Genomic DNA, 26824 nt, shown 5'->3' with positions numbered 1-26824 from the left:
ATCCTATAATGTTCTTATTTTATATGGAACTGATGCCCTAAAGTGTTCAACAAACTATGGCCAATAGAATAAATCTGCCCCACTTCCTGTTATGTAAACTGTTCATTTTACTTAAAGATAATTTTTGTTCAGCACAAATTTTAAAATTTCATAAAGTTTTATGAAACGCACACATGTATATTTGTTTATGTACTACGGTTGCTTTTATACTTCAACAGCTGAGTAGAGTAACTGAACAGACACCATATGATCCACAAATCCTAAAATATTTAGTATCTTGCCCCATACAGAAAAAGTTTGCCAACTACTATCATAGCCATCATTACTTCCATTTATTCATAAAATTCACATTTGTCATATATTATATGAAAATTGTAAAAACTCCATATACTTAAACAATATACTAGAACACTCAAACATTAATATCAAATGTTTCTATTTGTATGCTGCCAACGCTTCCTTTTTCTCTTATACATTCCCAAATTCTTTCTGGTCTTTTAAAATCTAGTTTCAAAAACCAGTATTTTCAGTTATGATTTCCTTCTTTATTCAACCTTCTCAATCTTTTTTTCTCTCCAGTATATTCAACTTTAAGCAAGAATATAATACAATCTGGTAACACAAAAACAAAAATTAATAGTCAGTATCCACCATGGTTCTACCAGACATTGAGTAGGAAAAAGGCTCTGGCTATTTCTTTTAAGGAAGTAGTTTATTTAAAGAATGTAAAACTATGTATGTTGGACTACAAGGCATAGGTATAATCAGTTAATAGACCAAAAGGACAGAAATATAAGGACAAAGACAATTTTTTAAAAATATTCTACTGTTAAATGAATTCCCAAATCTGCTGAGAATTGTCCAAGACATAAGTAGTTGTAAATTCCAAATAGTGGTCCAAATTGCTAAGGTAATAATTTTGAGAGTCAGACTTTAAAGTGTCAGTACCTTTATCATACATTTATTATAAAATAGGTAGAATGGGTGATGTAATAGTATATAAATCATGTTTAAAATTTAATTCACTAATTTAATATTTTCTCCATGTTAATAATTAGAGATCATTTGGCTTTAAAATTTGGAAGATTGGTAATGTGAATATTTCAAATCTATACAAAGTTTAATATCTTTTGTTACACTGTTTATTTTATATAAAGATCGTTTCTTTTGTTCTGCACAAATTTTAAAATATTCAATATTCATTTTGAAGTAAATTTTAATGCAAACTTTTAAAGTCTCTTAATAACAAGTTATATTTATAAGATGTAAAAAAAATTATTATATTGAAGAAAACTGCCACATGGAAAACAATGATATATTTATTCTTTAGTATATAGGAGCAGAAAAAAATTCCTATCTCAATTCTGGAATACATGTTTAAAGATTTTACCAGAATTTGGTATAAATCACTAGTAGAAAATAGATACTAAGAAGAAGGAATGGCATATGAGTCTCAGGATCCCTGCCCTTGACACAAATCATCAACCAATCTTGTTGTTCTTCATGGTTTCATTTTCTTTATTTAGCTGCTAATTCCATTAAGGATTTAATGATGACCTGTGGCATTCCATCCCAAGTTAGTTCCGTAGACTTACTGAATAAATTCATTATGCCTCGAGGAAGTGTATGAAGATACAATCTGTAGCTGGTAATATTAAACTGCAATAATGCTCTGGTGGTTGTGGCATTGACAAAAAGATAGTGAGAAAAAGATTCATGTAAAAAAACTTTGTAAATGATGAAATCAGAGATCAACTGGAAAATTGTCTCACCAAGCAATATACATCTAAATAAAAACTGCAAGTTTCTCTCTCACAAAAGTACTCTTTCTGGGATTAAAGGTAGACTTTCAATATGGCAGCAAGAACACAGCTTATAAATGAAGCATAGTTCTATATTCTTTCCTACCTAAGCAAGTAGCTATGGATTCCTGTTTCGGTCTGAATTGAAGACATTTTTATTTTTTGTGGTACTGAGGATTGAACCCAGGTTATTGTGCATGCTACTGAGGCACTCGATGCTGAGCTACACCCTCAGCCTTAATAATAATATACCTTTTTTTTCTTTAATTGGTGCTGGTATCAAACCCCGGGCTTCACAAATACTATGCAAGTACTCTACCACTCACTACATAACTAGTCCTGAATAGATATTTTTAAAATGACAACTAAAATCTAAAGTTAGTATTGGTCTATCATATTTTAAATAATATATCTAATTAACACTAAATGCTTTTCAAGTTTATTATATTAATACATTTTAATAATTTATATAAAAACAAATAAAAAGGGGATTAAAAATATGTTGACCCAGGAGGAAGTAAAATCAGGTAACAATGTCACATGGGATATTAGCAGTATATCAGCTATGTTAGTGGATTCGAAGAAATATATATAGAAAATATAAATCTATAGATATGGCTCTTCCCCCAAATCACTCAAAACCCACATACCTTAAATCTGACACTAACTAATCATATATCTATATGATATAAATATATTTATAACCATATAAATATATATATATATGGCTGGAATATATATTTAAATGGTTAAGAAGTTCCCTCAGGAGAACTTGTTTTGTTAAAATTTACCTGCTAACTGTACCAGATGCAACAGAATGCTCAATTCATGTAATTATAAAAATCAACCACTAGATGGAGGCAAAATACTTACAGTTGGTGATGTAGCTGCAGAGAGCAAAGGTAAAATTCCTCCACAAGCAATAATGATGTTGTCTACCATTTGAGAAATGAGGTGAATTGTGTTATGTACAAAAATAATATTTTCATTGCTATTGACAAAATCCATTACAGACTTTGTTGAATGGCTAGAATATCAGAAAAACAAAACACAAATGAACATTTCCTTGGTTTAAGAATATGAAGTTTAAATACATTATAATATGTTTAAATATAATTATAGATATAATATAGAGAAGCTAGACAAATTTAAAATGGAGTTATTGTAAAAAAATTTAAAACTTAGATAACAATACCAAAATTTACATATCACCACAGAGTTTTTGTATCTAAATGTATTACCTCATTTGTCTCTGCCCGATATTAACTAGATTCTAAGACATATGAATAGGTCAATGAATTTAGCTCAAAGTATTTATTTCTGCCAAATCTGAGTGTTTTGTTTTGAAAAGTAAAACAATTGCATAGTTAAACTTCACCTTTTAGGAAGCTTCAGTTTGTCCCACTGCCTGACTGAGACCACTCATGTTGAAAATGTATACTGCAAGTCACAGAAGTGACATAATAGGGAAGTGTGAGTAAATTGGACTTATTGAGTAAAAAGAAGAAAAAGATATCAAAGTTGGTCAACAACGTGTTTTCTCATGTAAAACATGCAATGTAGATCCCCAAAGAAATACACTCCTTTAAGTTAATGTCAGTCAGGAATATGAACTGTTTTGTCTAATGGGGGGAAAAACAAGATTATCCCACAATCAAACTAAGCTCAATGATAACTCATCTTTTCAGGACTATAAAAAATTATATATTATATTTTGCATTTCAGAAAGTATTCCTATCCTAAAAACTAAGTGCTAGCTTCTAAAAAAAATTAATTACATGAAATTATGTTTGGTGAATTTCTCAAGTGTCCATGAAAGAAAACAAAGACACAATATGTTGATGAAAGGAAGGTATCACTCACTTTTGGAGTACTATTACTATACCTAGTAAATTTCATTTTTTAGTCTCCATATACCAATCCTCACATTAATAGTAATATACTTCATGGTATTTAATTTTCTTCAGTTATCATCCCTAAGTAACTTAGCTGATAACATTAAAAATAAAAATTGATGAGTAGCTTAAGAACTGATCAAATAAAATCAAAAGACAGAACTTCCTACGGCAGAATTTATTTACTGCTTCCACAACATTCATGACTTCTTCCCTGCTAAAATAGTCTAGATTTTCTTCTGTTATTGAGTTGTGTTGGCAAGTCTCCTCAGTTACTAGCAAATGAATCCAATATTGGTCTATATAGACCAGTCATTATAATACCATTCCCTTTTCCTATTATCTATTTAGAAATAAACATGTGATATTGCTGGACCATAAGGAGAAAATTTCTTGTGGGACTTTTTCCAGGAAAAAAAGAGAGAAAGAGAAGATGAAGCAATAAAAAAAAAAAAAAGAGGTAAAGGAGAGAAAAGAAGAAATGCGAGAGGGAATAGAATAACGGAAGAAGAAAGAAACCCTGCCTTTTAATTTGGGCAAGTTTCCTATGTTCAACTGATTCTGGGAGCTAAAGTAGCCACAATGAATCCTAAACAGAAACACAGGGAGAAGCAGAGAAGCCAGCTTGGATCCTGAGCATGTCATCCAGTTAATTAAGTCACTGATAGTAACAGTACTTTGTTACTTATAGCCACCAAACTTCCTAATTTACATACATGTATGTGCAAATGATACACTCTCATAATTCATTCATTTGTTACACACTTGCTATTAGAAAATTAAATTGAAAATGAGGAAAATTAGTAATTAATTCATGTAGATTTTTTTCCTTTAATTAAATTGGAACTGAAATCCATTAACTGCTTAAATAGTATAGGCTCTAAAATCATACATTTGCAGGGGATGATTTTAAGTTTTATTTTATCATTATATATTATAATATTATCAAGAATAAACATAGGCAAGGCATGGTGGTGCACTCCTATAATCCCAGCGGCCCCAGGAAGCTAAGATAGGAGGATGGAGACTTCAAAGCCATCTCATTGAGTTGCTCAGCAATGGCAAGGCACTAAGCAACTCAATGAGACCCAGTCTCTAAATAAAATACAAAACTAAGGCTGGGGATGTTGCTCAGTGGTTGAATGCCCCCGAGTTCAATCCCCAGTACCCCCCAAATTTAAAAAAAGTAAAAAAAGAATATATATAGTACATGATATCAACTTTAACAGAAAAAGATAAAATCAAGAAAATATCAATTGAAGTTGATTTTTTAATTAAACCATTTATATATATATATATATATATATATATATATATAGCTATACCAGATTTAAAATTTTTGTTCTTTAATTTCATTAAGACCATATCAATGTTTATACCAGCTCAATTCACAATAGCTAAACAGTGGAAGCAACCTAGATGCCCTTCAATAGATGAGTGGATTAAAAAATTGTGGTATATACACATAGGAATATTACTCAGCATTAAAAGAGAATAAAATTATGGCATTTGCAGGTAAATGGGTTGTGTTGGAAAATATGATGCTGAGCGAAGTAAGCCAATCCCCCAAAACCAAAGGCTGAATGTTCTGATAAGTAGATAGTGATCCACAAGGGCGGCGGGGATAGGGCTGGAGGAACTTTGGGGCAAAGAGGAGCGGAGGGTGAGGAAGGAGGATGGGGACAGGAAAGATGGTGGAAGGAGACAGACATCATTACTCTAGATATATGTATGACTGCACATATGGTGTGACATTACATCATGTACAACCAGAAAAATGGAAAGTTGTGCTGCGATTGTGTACAATGAATCAAAATGCATTCTGCTGTAATATGTACCTAGTTAAAATAAATTCATTAACTAAAAAAATTTTTTAAAAATGTACATTCAGTTGTGCTGAAGAACTTAAGAAAAAAAATTATACCACAACAACAAAAAAAAGACTAATTGTTGAATACCTATTGAAGTAAGTCCTAAGCTTTATAAACTCAATGAAAATGTGTTTCTATCAAAATTTTAAATATTTAATTTTTTAATAAACTTAATTTGTATTATTCAGTGACATAAATCAATAATCAGTTGATATCAATAAAAATATTCATGTTTCTTAAGTGAAAATGGTGTTATTTATATAAAGGAAATAGTTCTACCTTCTCCAAACATGTACATCTGTTTCTAATGCAAATAGCAAATCTGTGAGAAGCCGCTGGTGCATTGGAGACCATTTAAACTCTGGAATCCGAAACATCGTAGTCCGGGGTCCTGGGCTGAACTGGCGCCTCTGCTCCTCAGTCATGGGCATCCCACGAAATCCTAAATCAACTCGGAGATCTCGATCTTGTTGGGTGATAGACCGACCCTGAACTGCCTGGAAAAGAAAAGTTAAACTTTTGTGAAGCACAAAACAAATGCCTGATGTAAAAATGAAAACAGTACATATAATAAAGTGGGTAAAGCTTTTACATATGACTTGGATAGGTTAAGATATTTTAAATATATTGTTCACCTGTATTTCCCTGAATAGGAACCTTTTCAGTTAAAAAGATCAGTAGTATAGGTTCTATCCTTTTATTTCTGAAAATAGGCAAGGCAATCAAATGCCCAAGGTTAACACCAAAGTTTACATTTGAAAACCAGATCCTGTTTGCCCTACTGTAGGGTCTTTACATTAGGCCACATGACTTTCTTAGGAAAATGAGCAAGTATGAAATTAATTATACTGTATGTCATCAACTAGTTCTAACTACAAACACATGACTGGAAGAAATATTACTTCAACAGATTTAAGGTAACTTCAAAGTTTATTTCACTCACAATGCTTCAATTCAAAAACAAGTGCACATAATAAGCTAGAAAGCAAAGCAGAAAGAAGACTGTGAACTCCCAATGAAAAATGGGCAAGCCTAGTGATGATTATGTTCAATAAACAATGCACCATGTTTGCCTTTATTTTAAATCTGTGCCTAATTTGATATTCCCATTACCTGCCAATTATCTCTATAGTACAACTGCCACAAAAATGAAAACTGGCAGTTAACAAACAAAAAAATAAAATAACTTTCCCACACACAGAATTTATTATGAAGAATTCTTATTGGAATACAAAGACATCAGGTAAGCATGGTTTCCTATCTGTAATATAACTGTGATGGAAACATGCTAAAGTTATATTCAATGACATTAAAAGGAAAGTGGGAAACCCAGAAAAAAAAAAACTCAAATCTTTTATTTATTTATTTATTATTTTTTTGATACTAGGGTTTTAATTCAAGGACACTTGACCACTGAGCCATATCCCCAGTTTGTATTTTATTTATTTTATTTTATTTAGAGACAAGATCTCACAGAATTGCTCAGCGCCTAGCCCTTGCTGAGACTGGCTCTGAATTCTCAATCCTCCTATCTCAGCCTCCCAAACCACTGGGATTTCTGTGTCTCGTGAAAACCCAATTCTTTAAGGGTAAAAGTATTATTGTAATTTCTCAAAGTCTTAACTACAATAGCATTATTTAGCCCAGAAAATAAGAAAATAGTCACAACTCAAATTCAAAAATTAAACCTGTATCAGAAAACATCAGTGGTTTTTAGCTTTATTCTGGTAAAGTTAGAATTGTGGCACTAAGATTTCCTAACTACTATGCCTAAGAATCTTTAATTTTTTTCATAACAAATTTTTATCCACATGGTTGTAAAGAAAATTCTCACTACTAATAATTTCAAATTTTCTCAGCCATATTACCTACCTCACAGAGTTGTTGTGAGGATTAAATCAGAAAACATCTATCACAGTGCCCGGAACATAGAAGGCACTTGATAAATAACAGTTCCCTTTTCCCTTCCCCTTCATTTATCAGTTCAATCTGGGCTGCAAGTCCTCTTTTCTATAATCCACAGAACAGGATTGGGCCTGAAGCTTAAAAGGTTAAAATTAATCAATTATTCAGAATGACGATTGTGAGTACAAAATGTGTAAATATAGTCATGGAGTCATAAAATTTAGAAAGGGTAGAGACCTTAGAGGTCATATGTTAATCTAGTACAATGTTTCATACTATATAAGGATCTTAAGCCCAGAGTGGTTGAGCAAAGCTGCTACACACACACACACACACACACACACACACAAATGTAACAGAATTGTATAAATCAGATTCTTTCAATTACTCTTAATTTCATATATATATATATATATATATATATATATATATATATATATATATACCAAATTCTATAAGACACTGTCATACCATATGTGCATATAAACACGGTGAAATTGGTAAGAAATGACTCTGTTTTGCTGCTAATTTTATTTCTAGAACTCATATAAGATAGCTTACTTGTGTTGTAGCAGTGGTCTGAATTTTTCGGATTTCCTTTCCTGATTCTTTGCCATCATCAGATCTCTCAGTATCTGAAATAATACTTCCTGCATCAATATTGGGTACAATTTTGGTGCCAGAAGACTCAGTTTCCAGAGTTGTTGCAGTCATTTCAGCATACTCTAATCCCTTGGCTGATGATGATAAGTCTCTTTCAGAAATACTAGTCATTCCATCTGATGTTGTATGGATTTTGAACTCTTTTTCTTCTATTATACTTGATGTACAAGTTAAGTCTACACTCCCAGTCATGTGGGCAAGCAATCCAAGATCATCACTCACACCAAGATGTACCTGTGTGTCCTGAATATTTGGAATGATGTGATTGCTAGAAAGTTCAGGAAGGAGTTTCTCCTCCTGTTTGGGTATTTTATCAAAAAGAAATGATGCACTACTATTGGGAAGTTCCTCTTTCTCATCTGCTAATGTTATCAATGGACCATTATCCTTCTCTTCATTTTTTTTAATGATCCCAACACTTCCATGTACATTGCTCTGGAGTTTCTCAACAGCGGCACTGTATACATTATCCAACAAAGATTCAACCTCCACAAGGGCACCATTTTCTCCACCCACTAAAGTCTCTGGAGATAAATCCATATCATCAAGTTTTACTTCTGTTGCTTCTACTTTTTCTGCTTTTATATCAACTAGAAGATCATGTACTTCCACATGTACCCCACTCCCTGGTCTATCTGAATTTCCAAGAATGTCATCTGATACTTTGGTTGACATGAGTAAGTCTCGAGTATCTGTGCTGACAGGATAATCTGTCTCACTTTCTGGGCTCTGGCTTTGAGAGAGATCTTCTATCTCTCGGATTTCCATTCCTCCTTTTGCTCCTGTTGTCTGTGATGAAAGACCAGAGATGGTGCTCACATTCCCTTTCTTTCCCTTTTTAATGTTTTCCTCTTCTTGTCTTTGATATTCTTCATACATTTTGGCAAGGTATTCCTTATGTGCTTCATAAGTGACCTTGGGAATAAGTAGAGAAAACATTGAGGCATTTTATATAGGTCAAGAAGAAAAATATAAATAATGCAAATAAAATTAAGATAATAATAGCAAAAATCGTACCAGGAAGTTTAATATTTAAAGTATCAAATGTTAATCCTAAAACAAGTGCTTAGTTTTATTAAGTGGAAATAATCATCAAACATAGCAATTTAAGATTTATTACGTGACTTGCCCAATGTTACATAGGTAAACTAGCAAAATTAAGTTCTTTGTTCAGGTTAGATACTTTATTGTTAACCAACCTAATTTGACAGTTAACACCTACACATTCACTTAGGCTTAAATGAGGATCTGGCAGCTAATAATATATAATATCCAAAATACTATTACCATAAAACAAGACTTTTTCACCATTTCTTGCTCCTACATGTACCTATTATAACAACAGTTAAAAAATAATTCACATATATCTATAGATATATGCATTTATAAACTGCTAAGTTATAATTTTATCCTTATATAAGCTACTTTGAATTTGTTTTTTCATGTGGGATTATTTAGGAATAATTAGGATGTATTTTTTGTACAAATACTTTCTTTGCTATTCTCAAATTTATTAACACAATGATAAATATAAGGTGCCAATATATTGCAAAATGTAATTTTAAAACAAAAATTCTTCTTAAAGTTTTTAAGTTCAGAAACCTCTCTTATACACAGATAATAATTTATATTTAAATAACAGGTTAAAAGAATTTTAGATAGACCTTTCTTTGGAGATTATCATGATATAATAATCCCTTCATTTATTTTAGTCCCAAATGTGGGAGTTCACAATCTATGACCTTAGCCAATTTATTTGTCACTTTTTTTGTTTTGTTTTGGATTTTTCCAGTACTAAGAACTGAACTCAAGGGCACTTTCCACTGAACTACATGGCCAGCCTTTTAATTTTTTTTCTTTAATTTTGAGACAGGGTCTCCCTAAATCATGAAGACAGCTAGCCTTAAACTTGCTATCCTCCTGCTTCAGCCTCCCAAGTCACTGTAATTACAAGGTGTGCTACTGTGCCTGCATGTCATCTGTTTTTATCAGTAACATTTTATAAAACACAACCAGGCTCTTTCATTTACATATTCTGTGAGGCTGCTTTTAAACACACAGAAAATTGTGTAATTTCATCAGAGGCAGTGTTACTTATGTACCCTCTGAAAGTGTATTTGTAAGTGTTGCTAAAAAAGACTAAATGAATTTATTAAAAATGAAAAAAAGTTCAATTATAACATAACTTGATTAAAAACAAACTCCTGGCACCCAGGTTTCTTCTATGACAATACGTAATGAGAAATCCTAAATACAAATTTCCAAAAGCTAATGCATATATATTTATATAGTTTAATTCACTACTTCAGTTTATGAAAAATCAAATATATTTAAAACATAGATTCTTGGGGCTGGGATTGTGACTTAGCAGTAGAGGGCTCGCCTAGCACGTGTGAGGCACTGGGTTCGATCCTTAGCACCACATATAAACAAATAAATAAATAAACAGGCAAATAAATGAATAAATGTGTTGTGTCTAACTAGAGCTAAAAAATAATAATATTTAAAAAACACAGATTCTTAATATTATAAATAAAAGATAATACAATTAAAAAATCTTTAAAAACTAAGTGCATTTATGATTCACTTGGAAATTTAAAAATTCTGACTTCTTTAAAAATGTCTTAAAAATTGTATTTCAGAGACTATTTCATAAAATATAAGAATTGTGCAGGTATGTTTTACTTAAAAAAGCAACTGGCTCAGACTCAAGTTTTCAAATCTAATATAAACAGCTATAGCACCTAAAATTCCTAATTTATAAACTTGCATTTTGAATTAAATGATCTACAAGATACTTTCAAGCTCTAAAATCTATGAATACAGATGGAAAAAATAGGAAAGAGAAAACTAGAATAAAGGAATCAGTCATAATCTAAGATGTCCACAAGATGGCACCAGATGAGGGTTTATAGACATTAATTTACTGCTAAAACCTAGATGGTGTAAAATGCTAAATCTCTGGTTACCTTGGAGTGGGCTATTGAAAGTGTATCCACCCAGACTCTCCAGCCTCCCCATTCATATTTTATTGCATGATACAAAAGAATCCGAAAAATATTGTAGACCATCTCCGTAATCTTCTGCTCCTCAGAATTTTTAGGATTAATATAGCCAAGAGAAAACATCCAATCCTGCCATACCGAACACTGCAATAAGCATCTAGGGAAGATAAAAGGTCTCATTAAAAAATACCAAAATTAAAGAAGACTGTAGTATCTCATAACTTGGGATAAAATAGTGAAAATATGATCTAAATAAATAAAGCAAGGTAAATAATTATTTTGCACATTCTGTATTCTACAGATTTTCTCCATTTCTCTACTAGAAAAATCCTAATTACCATTCAGAATCACTTTCTTAGCTCTCCCAGTTCAGTTTAGTAATTGTTTCTCATCACCTTTAGCACTCACAATGCACTTAATCCATCATAAATTAATCACTGGTTTATGTTTGTCTTAACCACTGAATCATCCTAAGAGTGTGCAATAAAACTACCCTGCATAGCATGGTACTCCACACACAATGGACAATCAATATTTGTTAAATTAAAGGCTCAGGAAACAACCATAGACAAAAGAGTTCATGGCCTCAATCCATACCTCATGTCTTTTCAAACCATCTTTAAAATGCATGACAGCAATCAGTCATAAGACAAACAAGAAAAAAAAAAAAAAAAAAAAAAATATATATATATATATATATATATATATATATGGGCAAATCCTACATACTTATAATCAAAGTACTATTGGTGATAGGCAGGTACCAGAAATAGTTTATTTTAAGGACAGATACGCAGACATACACACAATATAATTAAAATACACATGGATGATTAAATAATATATAAAAATTTTTAAAAGTATACTGAATACAAATTGTATCAAATATACTGCCTTTTCTAATAATTAAGCATATTTAGCAATATAAGAAAGATTTACACTTTTTTATTTGAAAGAGATTGAAAATTAAGGAGAAGAACATTAACTGTAGGATAAAAGTTCTTTTGTAACATTCAAATTGTTTACCTTCTATTTTCACGGCTGTTACTGAAAAGTTTTATCATATCAGATAAAAATAAACGGCGAACTTCCATCAATTCTGCACTTGGTGTAGAGTTTTTTAATAAAGTTGCCACCACCTTAAGAATCACTGTAAACAAAAAAACTTGAACTCGTGATTTATAACCACATCTTATCTTCAACCAAGACACATATTATATTTATTAATTTCAAAATAAATACTGAGCATTATGATAGGTGAGTTGTAAATGTTATAAACTAAGTAAACTCCATACAGATTTAAAAAAGAAAAGTCTGATTTAGTCTCATGTGTTGCCATATAATTACCACACAATAAAGAACTGCCATTTGCTCACTTGGATTTTGAATTTTCACTGTAGAGTCTGGTTCTGGATGTGGTTTGTGTACAACTTGAGTACACACTTGCTCTGTCAAGATCTGAAAGATTAAAAAAATGTAAACTTCATAGAGAGAACAACTGAAATCATAAGTACAAAATATACAAAGAATGTGCAAAAATGTCACTTTGGTTCAAATGGGAAGAAACATCTCTCCTAATTGCCTTTATAAAGAATTCCATATTCTTTTAAATCCTTTAAGTCTATTTTTCTCAAACTTTGTTTTAGATGAGGACAAAATATATAGAAGGAAATACATAGAAGGAAAAATCAGAAAATCCACAAATTATTGTTTGAAATACTTTCTCAGTATACATCTTTAATATACTTCTGTTGTAAATTGTATATATTTGATTCTTTTGTCATCATTAATTTTAAAAATTAAAAAATATGAAAGAAAATAATGTCTGAGCAGGGTCCATACTTAAAAATGAAATTTGAGAAAGAAAATTTCTTCCTTTAAATGTGGCTCATTGTCATTTAGTGCAATTAAAAAAAATCTTTCAAATAATAAAAAATGGCATGAGATGACCAAGTAAAGACAAGATATTCTAAAACATTCACTAACTTTTCACTAAAACACAGACTCAAAAAGTGCAGGATTTATACATCTTCTCTGCTAAATTCCAGGAATTAGCACCAGTGCCTTACACATACCAGTACTCAATATATATTTGTTAAATGAAAGAATGGATAACTGAATTTCATGAATATGTATATAAATAATTAAATATACATATAATTATTATATGGAAATAACATATAAATATCTGTTATATAAATATATAATATATAAAAGTATAGGCATTAACCCATGTTTATCTCTACTCTTAAATATAAATAAGCCCAATGAGACTGTATTTAATGAAGACACCAACTTACAGCAGTGATTTGATTTCCTATTTAGTTCTAGCATGACAAGTTCTAAATAATGCTTTTAAAACAGTTCAACAAAGGACAAATAAAACTTGGTGAAATACTATACATGTTAGTTTAAAGAACAAATGTATATGGCTGTACTCTAAAAGTTGGGAACAGAAAAAGTAAATTAAGACACAGGGATGAACCCTTGATCATTCTGATTAGAAAAGAACCACGACATCCAGAAGTGGCACTTTTCTTGTCTTTCTGCTCAGACTAAAACAGAAAATTTAATAGATATATTTTAGAAATGTACACCAAAAAGTCACTGACTTGAAAACAAAACTGGCCTACTATTACTTTAATAGTATAGTAATATTATTATATTACTATAATATTATAGTATTATTATAGTATTATAATATTTATAATTAACTCTATTCCCCTCACTTCCATACTTTTGTGGAAAACTAAACACTTCATTGTTAAAACTAAATTGTGTCACAATTTTTCTTAATTGGAGCACTCCAAACATGCACTACTAATAAAATGGAGCTTACGTGTGGGATAAAATTTCATTAAAAACCATATGCCAAATAACAATAAATTAATAGTTGGTATATACCTAGAAGGAGTTTTCACATCAATTTTCCCAAAAGGCCCTGGTGTGACCCTATAGCCCGATGGAAAATATCCCAGAAAATTCTGTTTATAAATTAAAGATTCACAATAACTCCAGACATGAGGGAAGAAAAGCAGGTCAGACTCCTAAATGGAAGAGAATAGTCAAAACTTTCTCCACCAAAAGCAATTAAATCATATTGAACAAGAAATAAAATTTACCTAAAAGCCATCAACAGTTTTTATGCTGTTGTACTTTTGAAGTCACTATTTTATCATCTAACAATGAGGGTAATAATTGCTTTGTCCATCTAATAAACCTGCTACAAAGATTAAATAAGGCTCTCCATTTGAAAATGCTTTGAAAACTACAACATATTCAAATCTAAAATGATTTTTTAATTATAAAAATATATTTAGAAACTCGATTCAGCATGTATTATTTAGAGCCAGGTACATGTCCACACTCTGTTAAATGTTTTGAGATGAAAAATATAGATGCTAAGTGGAATTATATTTCTAGCACCAATTTATTTAATTAATGGTCTAGAGACAGGCATAAATACATGCCCCCTTTTAAACAATAAGACATGGTAAACTTATCAGTAAGAACCTATATGAGTTTAAAAAGAGGAGGGGTAATAACAATTAAATAAATAAAAATGAATGTAGATATAAGCATTTTAATGGAAGCAAAAGACGTTTGTCTGGATTAGGTTAAGAGATACATACACAGGAAGTAACCTCTGCACCTAATTAAAACAAGATGATATGGAGGGTTCAGAACCAGATATGGACATGAAATCCAATTTGCATTTAACATTTACAGCATTTCTTAATTCACAGTAGCCACATTCTGAGCATTTAGAACATTTAGACTAGTGCAATCATATAAAACAGGGAAATCAAAAGTGAAATTTAAGCATGGTAAATTTCCAATTATGGTATTTATAGACAAAGACTTGACCCCAGCATTACATATTTAAATATTATTTTATAAATGAAATTACTTTGTAATTCACATGTTACAGACAGACTGTGGCTTAAGCAGCAGTTAGGACTGTTTCCTTTCTGACCTATCCGTACTTCCAGTCCTCATCAGACATAATACATCTTAGAAAACTAGGAAACAGAGTGTCTTCTTAGAAACATCTGGCTTTCAGGATCATTAAGATGTATTTTTACATGTTCATAATTGATATAATGTTGTCTGACATATTCTGCTAAAAAGTCTGGCTTGTTGCTTTAATATTTATTATTTATTTTATGCATCTTATCAATCTTAAAAGTTTTAAAGATCACCAAGACATAGAAACAGGACTTCAAAAGATTTTGCTAAACATATAACTGATATTTTCTACTATTCATTAGCAGTAGTATAGGTATGACACAGTACTTTATTATTTCTATACAAAAATTTATACCTTTATAAAGGTGTAGTGCTATTTAATTTAAAACATCGCTGGAGTTCAGGTAATTTCCCAAAAACAAACCAAAAAAAAGTGGGGGACAATGAAGAGGGGAAAAAAATATTTTAGCCACCAAATTATTGAGCAACTGATTCTTGCTGAGAATGCAAGAACAGATTGATGAGTTAAATTCAAGCTCCAAGTCTAGGCTGTTCTGTTTGTGAAGTTAAATTACACTTGCTATGTTAATCGAAAAATTTGATAATTATAAAAAATATAATTTGTTGTAAACAAGTGCCATTAGTAAAAATAATACAATCTTTTGGATCCAGAAATAGTAATCCATTTTCCTATCATTTTCATAATACAATTTGGTTTGTTAAGAGCATTGAAGCTTAAGTTGAAGACTCTTTTTTACTACCGCATGAGATCAGTGCTAACCAATCATTTATCATCTTTTTTTTTTTTTTTATACCAGGGCAATCCTAGGGTTGCTTAACCACTGAGTCATATCCCCAGCACTTTTCATATTTTATTTGAGACAAGGACTTACTAAGTTACTTGCAGCCTGGCTAAATTATTGAGGCTGGCTTTGAACTCATGATTCTGCTACCTTAGCCTCCTGAGTCACTGGAAATACAAACATGCAATATGACGCCAAGTTCATTTATCTCTTCTTTGATTTTTTTGTACACCTTAGTAACTTTTTTTTAAAAAAATAGTTCATTATGAACTGAGTCTTCCAAAAATTATATTGTTATTATTATTAATAAATGTTAAATATTATTGCCAAACTGGTAATAACATATATAACTATTAAATTGGTCAAAAGCCTTATGAGTACATTTCTCATCATTTTAGCATCCCTGAAACTTCCAACATTCAATGCCCAACATTAAAGCATTCACACTGATCCTAACTTCTCCTCACCCTAAGGCACAGAATCAGCAACAACTTGCCTTTGTTTAGCATAGACTATCATTAAAGACCAAAATCTGGATACCAAGAGCAATTATTTGTATAAGTGGTGGGTAAAGTGCCACTGTGCTTATTGAAACACTGTTCAGGAAGACTAATAGATATACATACATGTGACATGTTATGCATTACTTTTATTTTAATGTAAGGATTCATTGACTGATTTTCTATCTATATTGATGATAACTCAAACAAGTAGATGGTAAGAAATTCCCACAAGTTAAACAATGATTAAAAAGTTAAACATGTGTCCTCTATCTCTTGCAGGGTTGTGTTGGGGATATACACCACATTCAAATGCATGGCCCGTTACCCTCACCTATGCTAATATTCTCCTTGAGAATATTATCATGAAGACCTAAGCTTGTGTGTGTGTACTGGGGATTGAATCAGAGGGTACTTTGCCACTGAGCTACATCCCCAGGCCTTTTTTAATGTTTATTTTTAAAAAACCACCCTGATTATTATAACAAGGTTTGTCAGTTGAAGGTATTTTGACATTTCCCCCTTATACACATATATTTCACAACCTACCTAATTTAAAACATTTATTAGTAATACGATAAAGCAAACTCTTGAACCTGTAACTCTGTTTATCTGTTTTAAGAGACAATAAAAATACCAGTACAAAAGGACTGTTAAGAAGATCTGAGATAATGAATATAGGGCACTCACTAAGATAACTATCCTAAGAAGTGCCAAAAAAAAGATAGTTACTATAATAAGGAAAATACAATATCAAAGCCAAGAAAGAAGATCACGTCACCATACTCTACAAGTATAGGCCATTCTATTAGTGCATACTCGGTTCTGTATTTAATTAAAAAAGGAATTACTCTAGAAGGTAAAACCTAAAACTCATGTGATTTAAGGAATGACTGATCCAAAGTAGGCACATTAAGCTTAGAAACAAAAAGTCAAGAGCTAAAAGGTTTCTATTTAATCTAATGGGCTGTTTCTACTCTTACTGATTAGAGAATAAAAGGGACAAAAGATGAAATAGTGAAAATTAATGCTACAGATGGGGTCAAAAAACCAATGCCTCTGGGTCAATCTACTTCCTGTTTTTATAATAGTTTGATTGGAACACAGCCCATGTGGTTCATATTGTCTATAATTGCTTCTAAGCTACAAATGAAGACCTGAGTACTTAAACCAAGATCATATAGCCCACAAAATCTAAATGTTTTAATTATTTTTTTAAGGGAGAAACTTTGCCCTACCACACGATAGATGAAAATTTTGTAACAAAAAGATTTTCAATATATTGTTAAAGAAGAAAAGGGTACAAAGCTATGTATAAGATGATACCTTGTTAAGAGTAGTTTCCGTGTGTGTGTGTGTGTGTGTGTGTGTGTGTAGGAGAAAGAGTTAAGAAAAAATTTTTATACTTTTAAGTATTAACGGAGCTACTATGGGTCAATTTTTTCATGACACTTTTCTATCCTTCCCAAATTTTAGAAGTGAATGCATATCGATTCCCATATCAGATTAAAATAGTATTTAATAAAAACAACAGGGGGAGTTACACTTTTCTGGGTTGGAGTACTGCAAGAATCAGCAAAATTTTTATAGATAAGGTCAAATAAGTATTCAATGATGTGTGAACAATGTGGTTTCTGTTACAACTATTCACCTCTGTATAAAGTCATCCACATAAAGTCATCCACAGACCATATAAAATGAACTAGCTAGGTCCCAATCCGAAGTTATTTATGGACAGTGTAATTTGAAAATTACACTGTTTCAGGGCTGTGAAAAAAACTGGAATTGAGCTGGACTAGCCCATGGCTTAGATGAAATAATGTAGCACTAGAAAAGTTTAAATTTGTTCCATATTTTTTAATTGTAGATAGACACAATACCTTTGTTTTATTTATTTATTTTTATGTGGTTCTGAGGATTGAACCCAGGGCCTTATACGTGTCAGGCAAGCGCTCTACCACTGAGCTACAGCACCAGCCCAAGCCCCCAATTTTTCCAATATTAATTTAAAAATTTATGACAATACCATTCAGAACTACTGAATTAAAGAGATTTCATTTAGCATTTGCCTTCCTGTATGGTGAATATTATTTTTTTAGTAAATCTTCAATAATGAAATATTCAGTTTTATATTTTCTAAATGATGTTTTTCTAGGTTAGGAATATTATTATGCACACCTAGTCTAGAAATGTCAATGAAGGTATTTTCTTAGGATGATATAATGCCTTTGTATAACAGACACAATGCCTTGCCTTCTAAATCTGTCACAAAATAATCTACAGTCCACTATATTTTAAAAGTGTGAGATTCAAAACCAACTGTTTCTGTTTTGACCTTATAGTTATGTACTGATATTTTAAAAGAAGGCAGGTTTGGCAATACATGTGGTACATGAAACAATATTAAGTTATTGTACAGCTCTGATTCCCAGTATGCCAAGCTGCAATGCAAAGCGATGACAGTGTGACATTCTTTGTTCCAAGTACTACTCTGTGGTTGTAGTGTAAAAGCAGCTGTAGGCTATACCTGAACAAATAATTGTGGCTGTGTTCCAATAAAACTATTTATAAACACTGAAATTTTTATTTGCATAAATTTTACATGCCACACATTCTTTTTCTTTTGATTACTTTCAACCACTTAAAAATCTAAAAACCATCATCATCTCATAGCCACACAAAAACAGGTGTTGATAGTTTGCCAATTCTTATACTTAGAGTACTGGCATGGCTAAAGATGGCTACAGGAAAGCAGTAAGGTTAACATAAGGGAGGAGTTCTAATACTTTATTGGCATTTAAAATTAAAATAGCTACTTTGAGGCAATATACACATTTCATAGAAAGTATCAAACCCAAATATGTACCTGTTAGAAGTTATGAGAAAAGAATTTCTAAACTGAAATGATGAGATCTAAAGATGCATCTGTACATCATTTTTATAAATAGTTCTTACTTTCATTTTACCTCATATCACCTCTATCATAAGTAGGTGATTGCTATATATTAGAAAGGACAAATGGAGTAGAGAAAGGAAAGAATGTGAAAGTAGTTCTAATATATTTAATAAAAAGGAGTGTAATTTACGTGAGAAAGACTCTGTAAAGGCAGTCAGACAACCCATATTCATAGAAACACCCTTAACCAACCCAAGAACACTGGCAAGTAACTGCACATATTTAGTTTTTAAAATACAATAAAAAATAAGGTATGTGTTCATTTTCATTTGTAATGATTAGTGCTTTGTCTGTCTTTTTTGACAAGCTGACAAGTACTTATCTCAAACACATAGGTTTAGGAAGTTTCCAATGTATACACTTTTCATCATATTTTTTTTTAATTTTACCTCATAAAGTGTGTTGTATGTGGTGACAGTCACAGTGTTTGTATGCAGCATCAGTCTTTCTCCAAGAAGAGTGAAAAGACTATGGGTGTGCATAATTTCAACTTTTCTCCTGGAAAGAAGGAAGGAAAAAGTACCATGAATCACATTTGATTCTCTGATCACATGACTTTTGGATCAGAAGCACAATTTATAAGCAAATACGGAATCATACAAGTAATTATTCTTATGAATTTCCATCTACAAAACAAACAACAGTTTATAACATAGCAATATTCTAAGGTCCCAAGACTACTATATAAATGCATAAAATTAAATATTCAATTACACAAATATGTAAAATGTATAAGCTACTTAACATTATATAAATGTTGACAGTAATTCTATTCAAACCTCTAATAATTTTTTAGTATTGTATTTTTAGTATTTTTTTAGTATAGTATATTTCTATTAGTTTAAAATTATTAATCCTAACACAGGGCACATAATCCAAATTCAATAAAACAGTCTATAACAAACTTTAATATCAAATAATCCAAAATTATGGTTAAAAGTGAGTACTCTATCTTGATGGTGGAGTCATAAAGCCAAATAATTCTATATTTCATCATTGCTTATATTTGTTCTCTGCCAATAGATTAAAAAAAAAACTTTCTAGCCTGGTATGGTAATATATGCCTGTAATAACAGAAACTCAGGAGGCTGAGGCAGGAGGATTGCAAGTTCAAGGCCAGCCTGGACAACTTAGCAAGACCCTGTCTCAAAATAATAATAAAATAAAAAGGCTGGGGATGTAACTCAGTACTAGAGTGCCCCTGGGTTCAATCTCCAGCACCACAAAAAAACAAACCAAAAAATTCCTTCGTATTTTCCATTGGCTGATTTAACTGTTCCCTTTCTTCACCCAAAAGTACAGTAGAAGGATCTATCCAGTAAAGGCTTCCTGGAACACTCAGCTCCAGCGCAGGGAATTACTACATATTTATTCATTTCATTTTCTTAGAATTCAAGATCTGAGTCTTCTTGGCTTCCAAACCTCAGTATTTTACAGTCTGTCTTTGATTTTCTATTGCTGGATTTACAACTATGACACACACAGACTATGTAACTATCAAATTCTTTTTCCTTTCTTCCTGAGTCAACAGCTATACTATAATTTCAGTCTCTCTTACAGGTGGATGTGATTATTTAACTAAGTTGTAGCCAATGTCAGAAGTCGTAGAGCATTTCAAGAATGGTCTGCAGAACACACTAATATACATATTCTATGCTCTTTCCACAGGCCAGCAACACAGGACCCATATGATGAAGATAAGTGCACCACCAAATGGAAGAATTTGCTTATAAAATAATCATATTTGGGGGAAATCCCTTTGGATATTAAGCAAACAGAAAAGAAAACTACTAGTTTGATAAGAGAATAAAACTTCACTGTCTGTAACAGCAACTATTGTTACTTTAATCAATATAGAAATTAAATGATGAACCATCTATCTGGGTACCATTCACTTGGAAATCCTCTCCTCTAACACCAGTCTCCAAGATCCACCCTCCACAACAAAGACATAGGAGAGCTGGTCCCCTCATCCAGTCTTCCTTAGTCCAGGGAAACAGCAAAGTTACCAGAACCCAAGAGGAAGCTAGGACATTTGTCTCATGTTGCTGTGTTCACAAAATATGATTGGAAAAGGTCAAATGAATATTAAACAAACAGGACTTATGGATATTATGTGAGTATAGTGGGGAAAGCTTAAGTTTTCCAATTTAAGCCATATCCAAGAAAAGAAACACTGAAGCTTTCATCTGCTTCCAACCAGTAAAGAACAAATGCCTAAGCATTGCCCTTGATATGTCTCTCTGCTTCAGAGCTGGTAAAAGCTATGTCTAATTAGGTTATCTGAAATTTAGAGTAATCTCTTTATTGTGCCAATACAATTTCAGCTATCAAAAGAAATTTATGCCCTCTTGACTATCCCCTCCAATGTAAATGCTTAATTCTAGATCTGGGTAAAACTTTAAAGAATGCTGTGCAAATACCAGGGAACAAATGGGCCAGCTTCTTCTTGTAATTTGTTTTAAAAAGCAAAGCAAAACAAAACAACAACAACAACTTACAAATAAATTTTGCTGCATAGCAGTCAAGAGAGCCAAAAAATGCCATCCACCATCTCAGGGAGGAAATGTCTGTGCTGACCCTACACATGACATGATTTTGTTTCCCACAGGGCCCCTAATGAAAGACCCAGATTTATTGATTCAGTTTGGGAAAGACTTCAGTTGGAATCTACTGGAGAAACTAATATCATTAATCTGTTTATCTCTAAGACCTAAACAGACTTCAATGTGTATTTGTTTTAGCTTTTGAATTTTGCAAGATTTCTAACCACATATATCAGAATATAATATATTTATTAAAAAGGAATAACATTTTACTCATGTAAATTACAAACTACTAGCATACTAAACATTTTGCTAAAACCTATTCCTGTATCTTTCTTTTTTGAATGGTCAAGAAATACTTCTTATAATAAAGTGAAAGATAATATAGAAATAGGAAAAAAACAAAGGAAACTCTGAATTTTAAAACCCAGAAAAAGTCATTATAAATATTTGTTATTTCTTTGGAATTAATTACTAAGAATATAAATTATGAAAAACATAAATAAAAATGTTACTCTGAAGGAAATGATTTTATATAAGGTAATTTGTAGACTTTCCTTTAAATCAACACACACTATGTATTCCGTGTCATTCAATATTAAAATGAATAATAAAAATGTAGCATGATTAATTTATTCCATTTACTACTTCGGACATTTGTCAGTTCTGACCTTTTTTTCCTACCATAAACTAACTTTTCCTTTAGATAATCTTTGGGCATACCCATGGTTTTTTCCTCAGAATAAGTTCTTATAACTTAAATGATTGATTTAAAAGCTTTCATATTTTAATTTTTTAATGAGACTTGGCTAAACTCAGCTCCAAAAACATGCATTCACACTTCTACAATTAAGGTATAAATGTATTTTACAAGTAGCTTCAAAATACCACATATTATAATCATAAAATGGTCAGTTAGATATGTAAAAAGTCGACATTATTTTCAGTATAAGAAACACTAAAAACTTTTCATAATTTTTAAAAACATATATACCACTTCTAAGAACTGCCTGATATTGTCCTATGGCCATTTTTTCTTCTATGTAGTCATCTATTTCCAGTTGATTATAAGAACTCTAATAACATTAAGAAAATCATCCCTTCATTAAATAAATAATAAATATTTTCCAGTTTTGAATTCAAAAGTGGCATAGAGATGGCTTTAATTTTCTTCAATAAAATCTATCAAGTTTCATCATTTCTTTTTTCATTTCGAGTCAATGTTGGAAAGACCATGTTCACCTAGTGAACAATTAATATTCCTTATTCTTTCTCCTGTAGCATTTTAAATGGGTTTTATTTTAACTCATTGAACCCAATAATTTTTAATTGTTTAAGTGCTAAACAAGCTGTGCAGAGAAATAAAATGTCGAAATTTTATAATTTTGCTACCCAAAAGTAACATAATAAATAATAAAATTCTAGAAATCTCTTCATGGAGAAGAGAATAAGAGAAAGAAAAGGGGATGGGAGAGAGAATGACTAAGGATAGAAAAAACTCATACTAAATTTTACTTTATTCTTATTTTGCGGGGGTGCTGGGGATGAAACTCAGGGCCTCACACATACAAGATATACTAAACTCAGCCCCCTAAATTTTATTTTAACAAAAAAAGGATCAAATATAATTTCACTCATATTTAATAGAAATAAATGGAAATGGAACTTAAAAAAAAAATCCAGGTGATTTTCTTTAGCACAGGAGATATATTTTTTAATCTCTATGAGGTTTAAAAATCAATTATAAATAAAACAATAGTGATTCCCAGAATTAACATTTCAGTTTTAGATCATATCAACCCCTTTACATTAAAGATGGACAATTAGCATCCTCACACTTGGCACTACCTTTTTCTGACCTATATTTCGATCTGACTATAACCAAAGTTTGAAGCACATATGCTGATCTTAGCACTGTTGTGATGTATGAATTGTTAGGTATTTATATTTTATATTTATATTTTCAATGAACTCAATTCCTTGACCTCTTCACCATTTCTGGTTTCTTTCTATTGACTTTTTTCTCAGTTGGCTACATGTCATTTAAGAGAAGATTAAGACACCCGTCCTCTGAATATTTGCCCTCATGTTTGTACTTGGCAGAGAATAATACTTTGTTACTCCTACATCAGAACTTGAGGATACTGCTTTATTTCTTTTGGCACTGAATTCAACTGGCACAAATCTGAGGACAGCTAAATGTTTAACCATTTGAATGTGATTTCCTATTTTTTTGCCTAGATTGGCTTTTTAGATATTCTTCTTTATCACTACAAATTGATTTAATATATATCTTAGTGTTCGTCTTTTGTATCAAAATTTTTCTAAAATACAGTATACTTTTTCTACATAAATATTAATTCTTTATTTTGTGAAACTGCTTTCTATTTCATTTGATTCTCTCATCTAGACACGCCATCTACCTTCAACTTACTTTGTCTCTATATTGCATTTAGTATTTATTACATTTTCTAAAATGATTATATAATTAGGATCATCATATCCTTAGTCTTTTAAGTTCCTTTTTCATCTCTGTGTTCTTTATGTTGTCTTTGAGAACTTATTGAATTTATGTTCTTGTTAATTATTCTATATCTCAAAACATTATACAAAATTCTTTTTCCTCCATACGTTTCCTTCTGGTGTAAATTCCATCTCTTCTTTTACTCATTTCTTCTCTCTCTCCTGTACCACCACATTGATGTGGTTTCTTGGCATTTTTTTTTTCCTATCTTGCTTATGTTTGTGTATTTTGCTCACATTTACTTATTTGTCCTCTTAAAACCCACATAAACTGAGTGAGACTTGTTTTGTCCTCTATGATCCATTTCCAGGCTAAGCATCATTTCCTATTCTATTCCTTTTTTTCTGAAGCATAAAGGCTTCAAGAGACTGAAAGGATGGCTGAGGCTATGGGCAAACTTGCTGGAATAGGAGCACTGCTCTATTTGGATAAGTCCTCCTTCAAAGAATCTTCCACTACCACTCAATTCATTTTACTTAATGAATTTATCTAATTTCCAAAGGGAAACTGTTGATCCCCCAAATTGATATGGAAAGACTTGTAGCCTTCACTTCTATCACACAATGTCAGACTCCATTCTTCATTCTTCATTTCTTTCAAGGCACCCATTTCCTCCCACTCTGGGTAAGAAGAAAGAGGAAATAGGAATATCAAAGAAACCCATCACTCTAATTTAGGAATTCTAAGGAAGAAACCTAGTAATCCTTCTACTTTCACAGTGTCCAGTTTTTACCCCTCTAGCTTGCATTTATGAGGGAAAACATATGGCACTTTTCTCTCTTGAGCCTGTCACAGTTCTCTCAAAATTATTCTCCAGTTTCCATCCATTTTCCTGCAAATAATATAATTTTCTTCTTCCTTATACCTGAGAAAAACCCAGTTGTGTATATGTACCACTTTTTCTTCATCCATTCACTTGTTGATAGATATCTAGGCTGATCACTTAAGTTGGTTATTCATTGTGCTGTGATAAGCATGGGAACACACATAAGTTTGAAGTATGCTGGCTTTAATTTTTTTGAATAAATTCCATGGAGTGGTTTAACTGGTCATATAGTAGTTCTAACTTTAGCTTTTGGAAGAACCTCAATACTGATGTTTGTGTTAATTTACATAGCCATCAAAAGTACAAGAGTGCCTTTTCCCCACATCTTCACCAGCATTTAATGTTATTTGTATTCTTTTGGAGTGCAATTCTAATTAGAGTAGATGAAATCTATGTTTTGATTTGCATTTCCCTTATGGCTAAAATTGTTGAATATTTTTTCATATTTTCTGTTGAACATTTTTATTTCTTCTTTGGAGATATACCCATTCAGTTCATATGCCCATTTATTGATCAGGTCATTAGATTTTCTAATTTTGAGTTTTTTATATATTCTGGACATTAATCCTGACTTGGAAGAGTATCTGGCAAAGACTTTAATCTATTAGCTGTCACTTCAGTATTATTTCCTTTCTGTGCAGAAGCTTTTTAATTTGATCTTATCCCATTTATTAATTTTCTTATTCCCTGAGATATATGTTCCTATTCAGTAAGTCTTTGCCTGAATCTACATGTGAAATGTTTCCTTTATTTTTTCTTCTAATAGTTGCTAAATTTCTGGTTTTATTCTTAGGTCTTGAATTCATCTTGAATGATTTTCATGTTAGGTGAGAGAGAAGGAATTAGTCTCAATCTTCTACATATGGATGCCCAGTTTTTCCATTACCACTTGTTTAAAAGGCTTATAACCTTTGTCAAGAATCACATGACCAAATGTGTATGGGTTTGTTTCTCTGTCATCTATTCTGTTCCACTGGTCTTCATGTATGTTTTTAAGCCAGGAATCATGATGCTCATATCACTGTGCCTCTGTAGTATAATTTGAAACCAAATATTGTGATGCCTCTGGTATTCCTTTTTTTTTTTTTTCAGGGTTGCTTTAACTATTCTGGGTCTTTTATTTTTCCACAGGAATTTCAGGATTAATTTTTCTAGTTCTGGGAAGATTATCATTAGTATTTTAATGGGAATTACATTGAATCTGTAGATCACTTTTGGTAATACTGCCATTTTAACAACATTAATTCTGTGTATCCAAGAATATGAGAGAGGTCTTTACAATATAGAACTAGCTTTCTTGTGTTGCTCATCTTCTTTGGTGCTCTGCAGTTTTACTTTTAGTCCTCCATATGAGAGGACTGTTTTGTTAGGCTCAAAGCTCATTTCACTCTCAAAATCTAAGAAACTAGGTCTTTCATCAATTCTATAAAAATTTTCAGTAAGTTTCTTTAATACTGCCTTTCTCCCATTTTTCTTCCCCTTTATAACAATTTTTATTAGCCACATTTAAAACTCTCATTCTTTCTCCATCTCTTCCTTTCAAGTTGGTCATCTTTTTC

General features: G+C 31.5%; 1 protein-coding gene across 1 annotated transcript in view; it reads right to left on the bottom strand.

The window, feature by feature from the left end:
- Nbea (neurobeachin) overlaps positions 1-26824 on the bottom strand; it is a 620123-nt gene that overhangs the window by 417398 nt on the left and 175901 nt on the right. The window contains exons 18-24 of the mRNA XM_077795156.1: positions 19759-19867; positions 12518-12599; positions 12168-12291; positions 11106-11298; positions 8035-9051; positions 5848-6065; positions 2676-2829 (exon numbers count right to left, since the gene is read on the bottom strand). Coding sequence (XP_077651282.1) covers positions 2676-2829; positions 5848-6065; positions 8035-9051; positions 11106-11298; positions 12168-12291; positions 12518-12599; positions 19759-19867 — 1897 coding nt within the window. The remainder of the gene's footprint in view (positions 1-2675; positions 2830-5847; positions 6066-8034; positions 9052-11105; positions 11299-12167; positions 12292-12517; positions 12600-19758; positions 19868-26824) is intronic.

The sequence above is a fragment of the Urocitellus parryii genome, chromosome 2 (genome assembly GCF_045843805.1).
Source record: "Urocitellus parryii isolate mUroPar1 chromosome 2, mUroPar1.hap1, whole genome shotgun sequence".
Taxonomy (NCBI): domain Eukaryota; kingdom Metazoa; phylum Chordata; class Mammalia; order Rodentia; family Sciuridae; genus Urocitellus; species Urocitellus parryii.
This window is presented reverse-complemented; position numbering and strand designations above follow the sequence as displayed.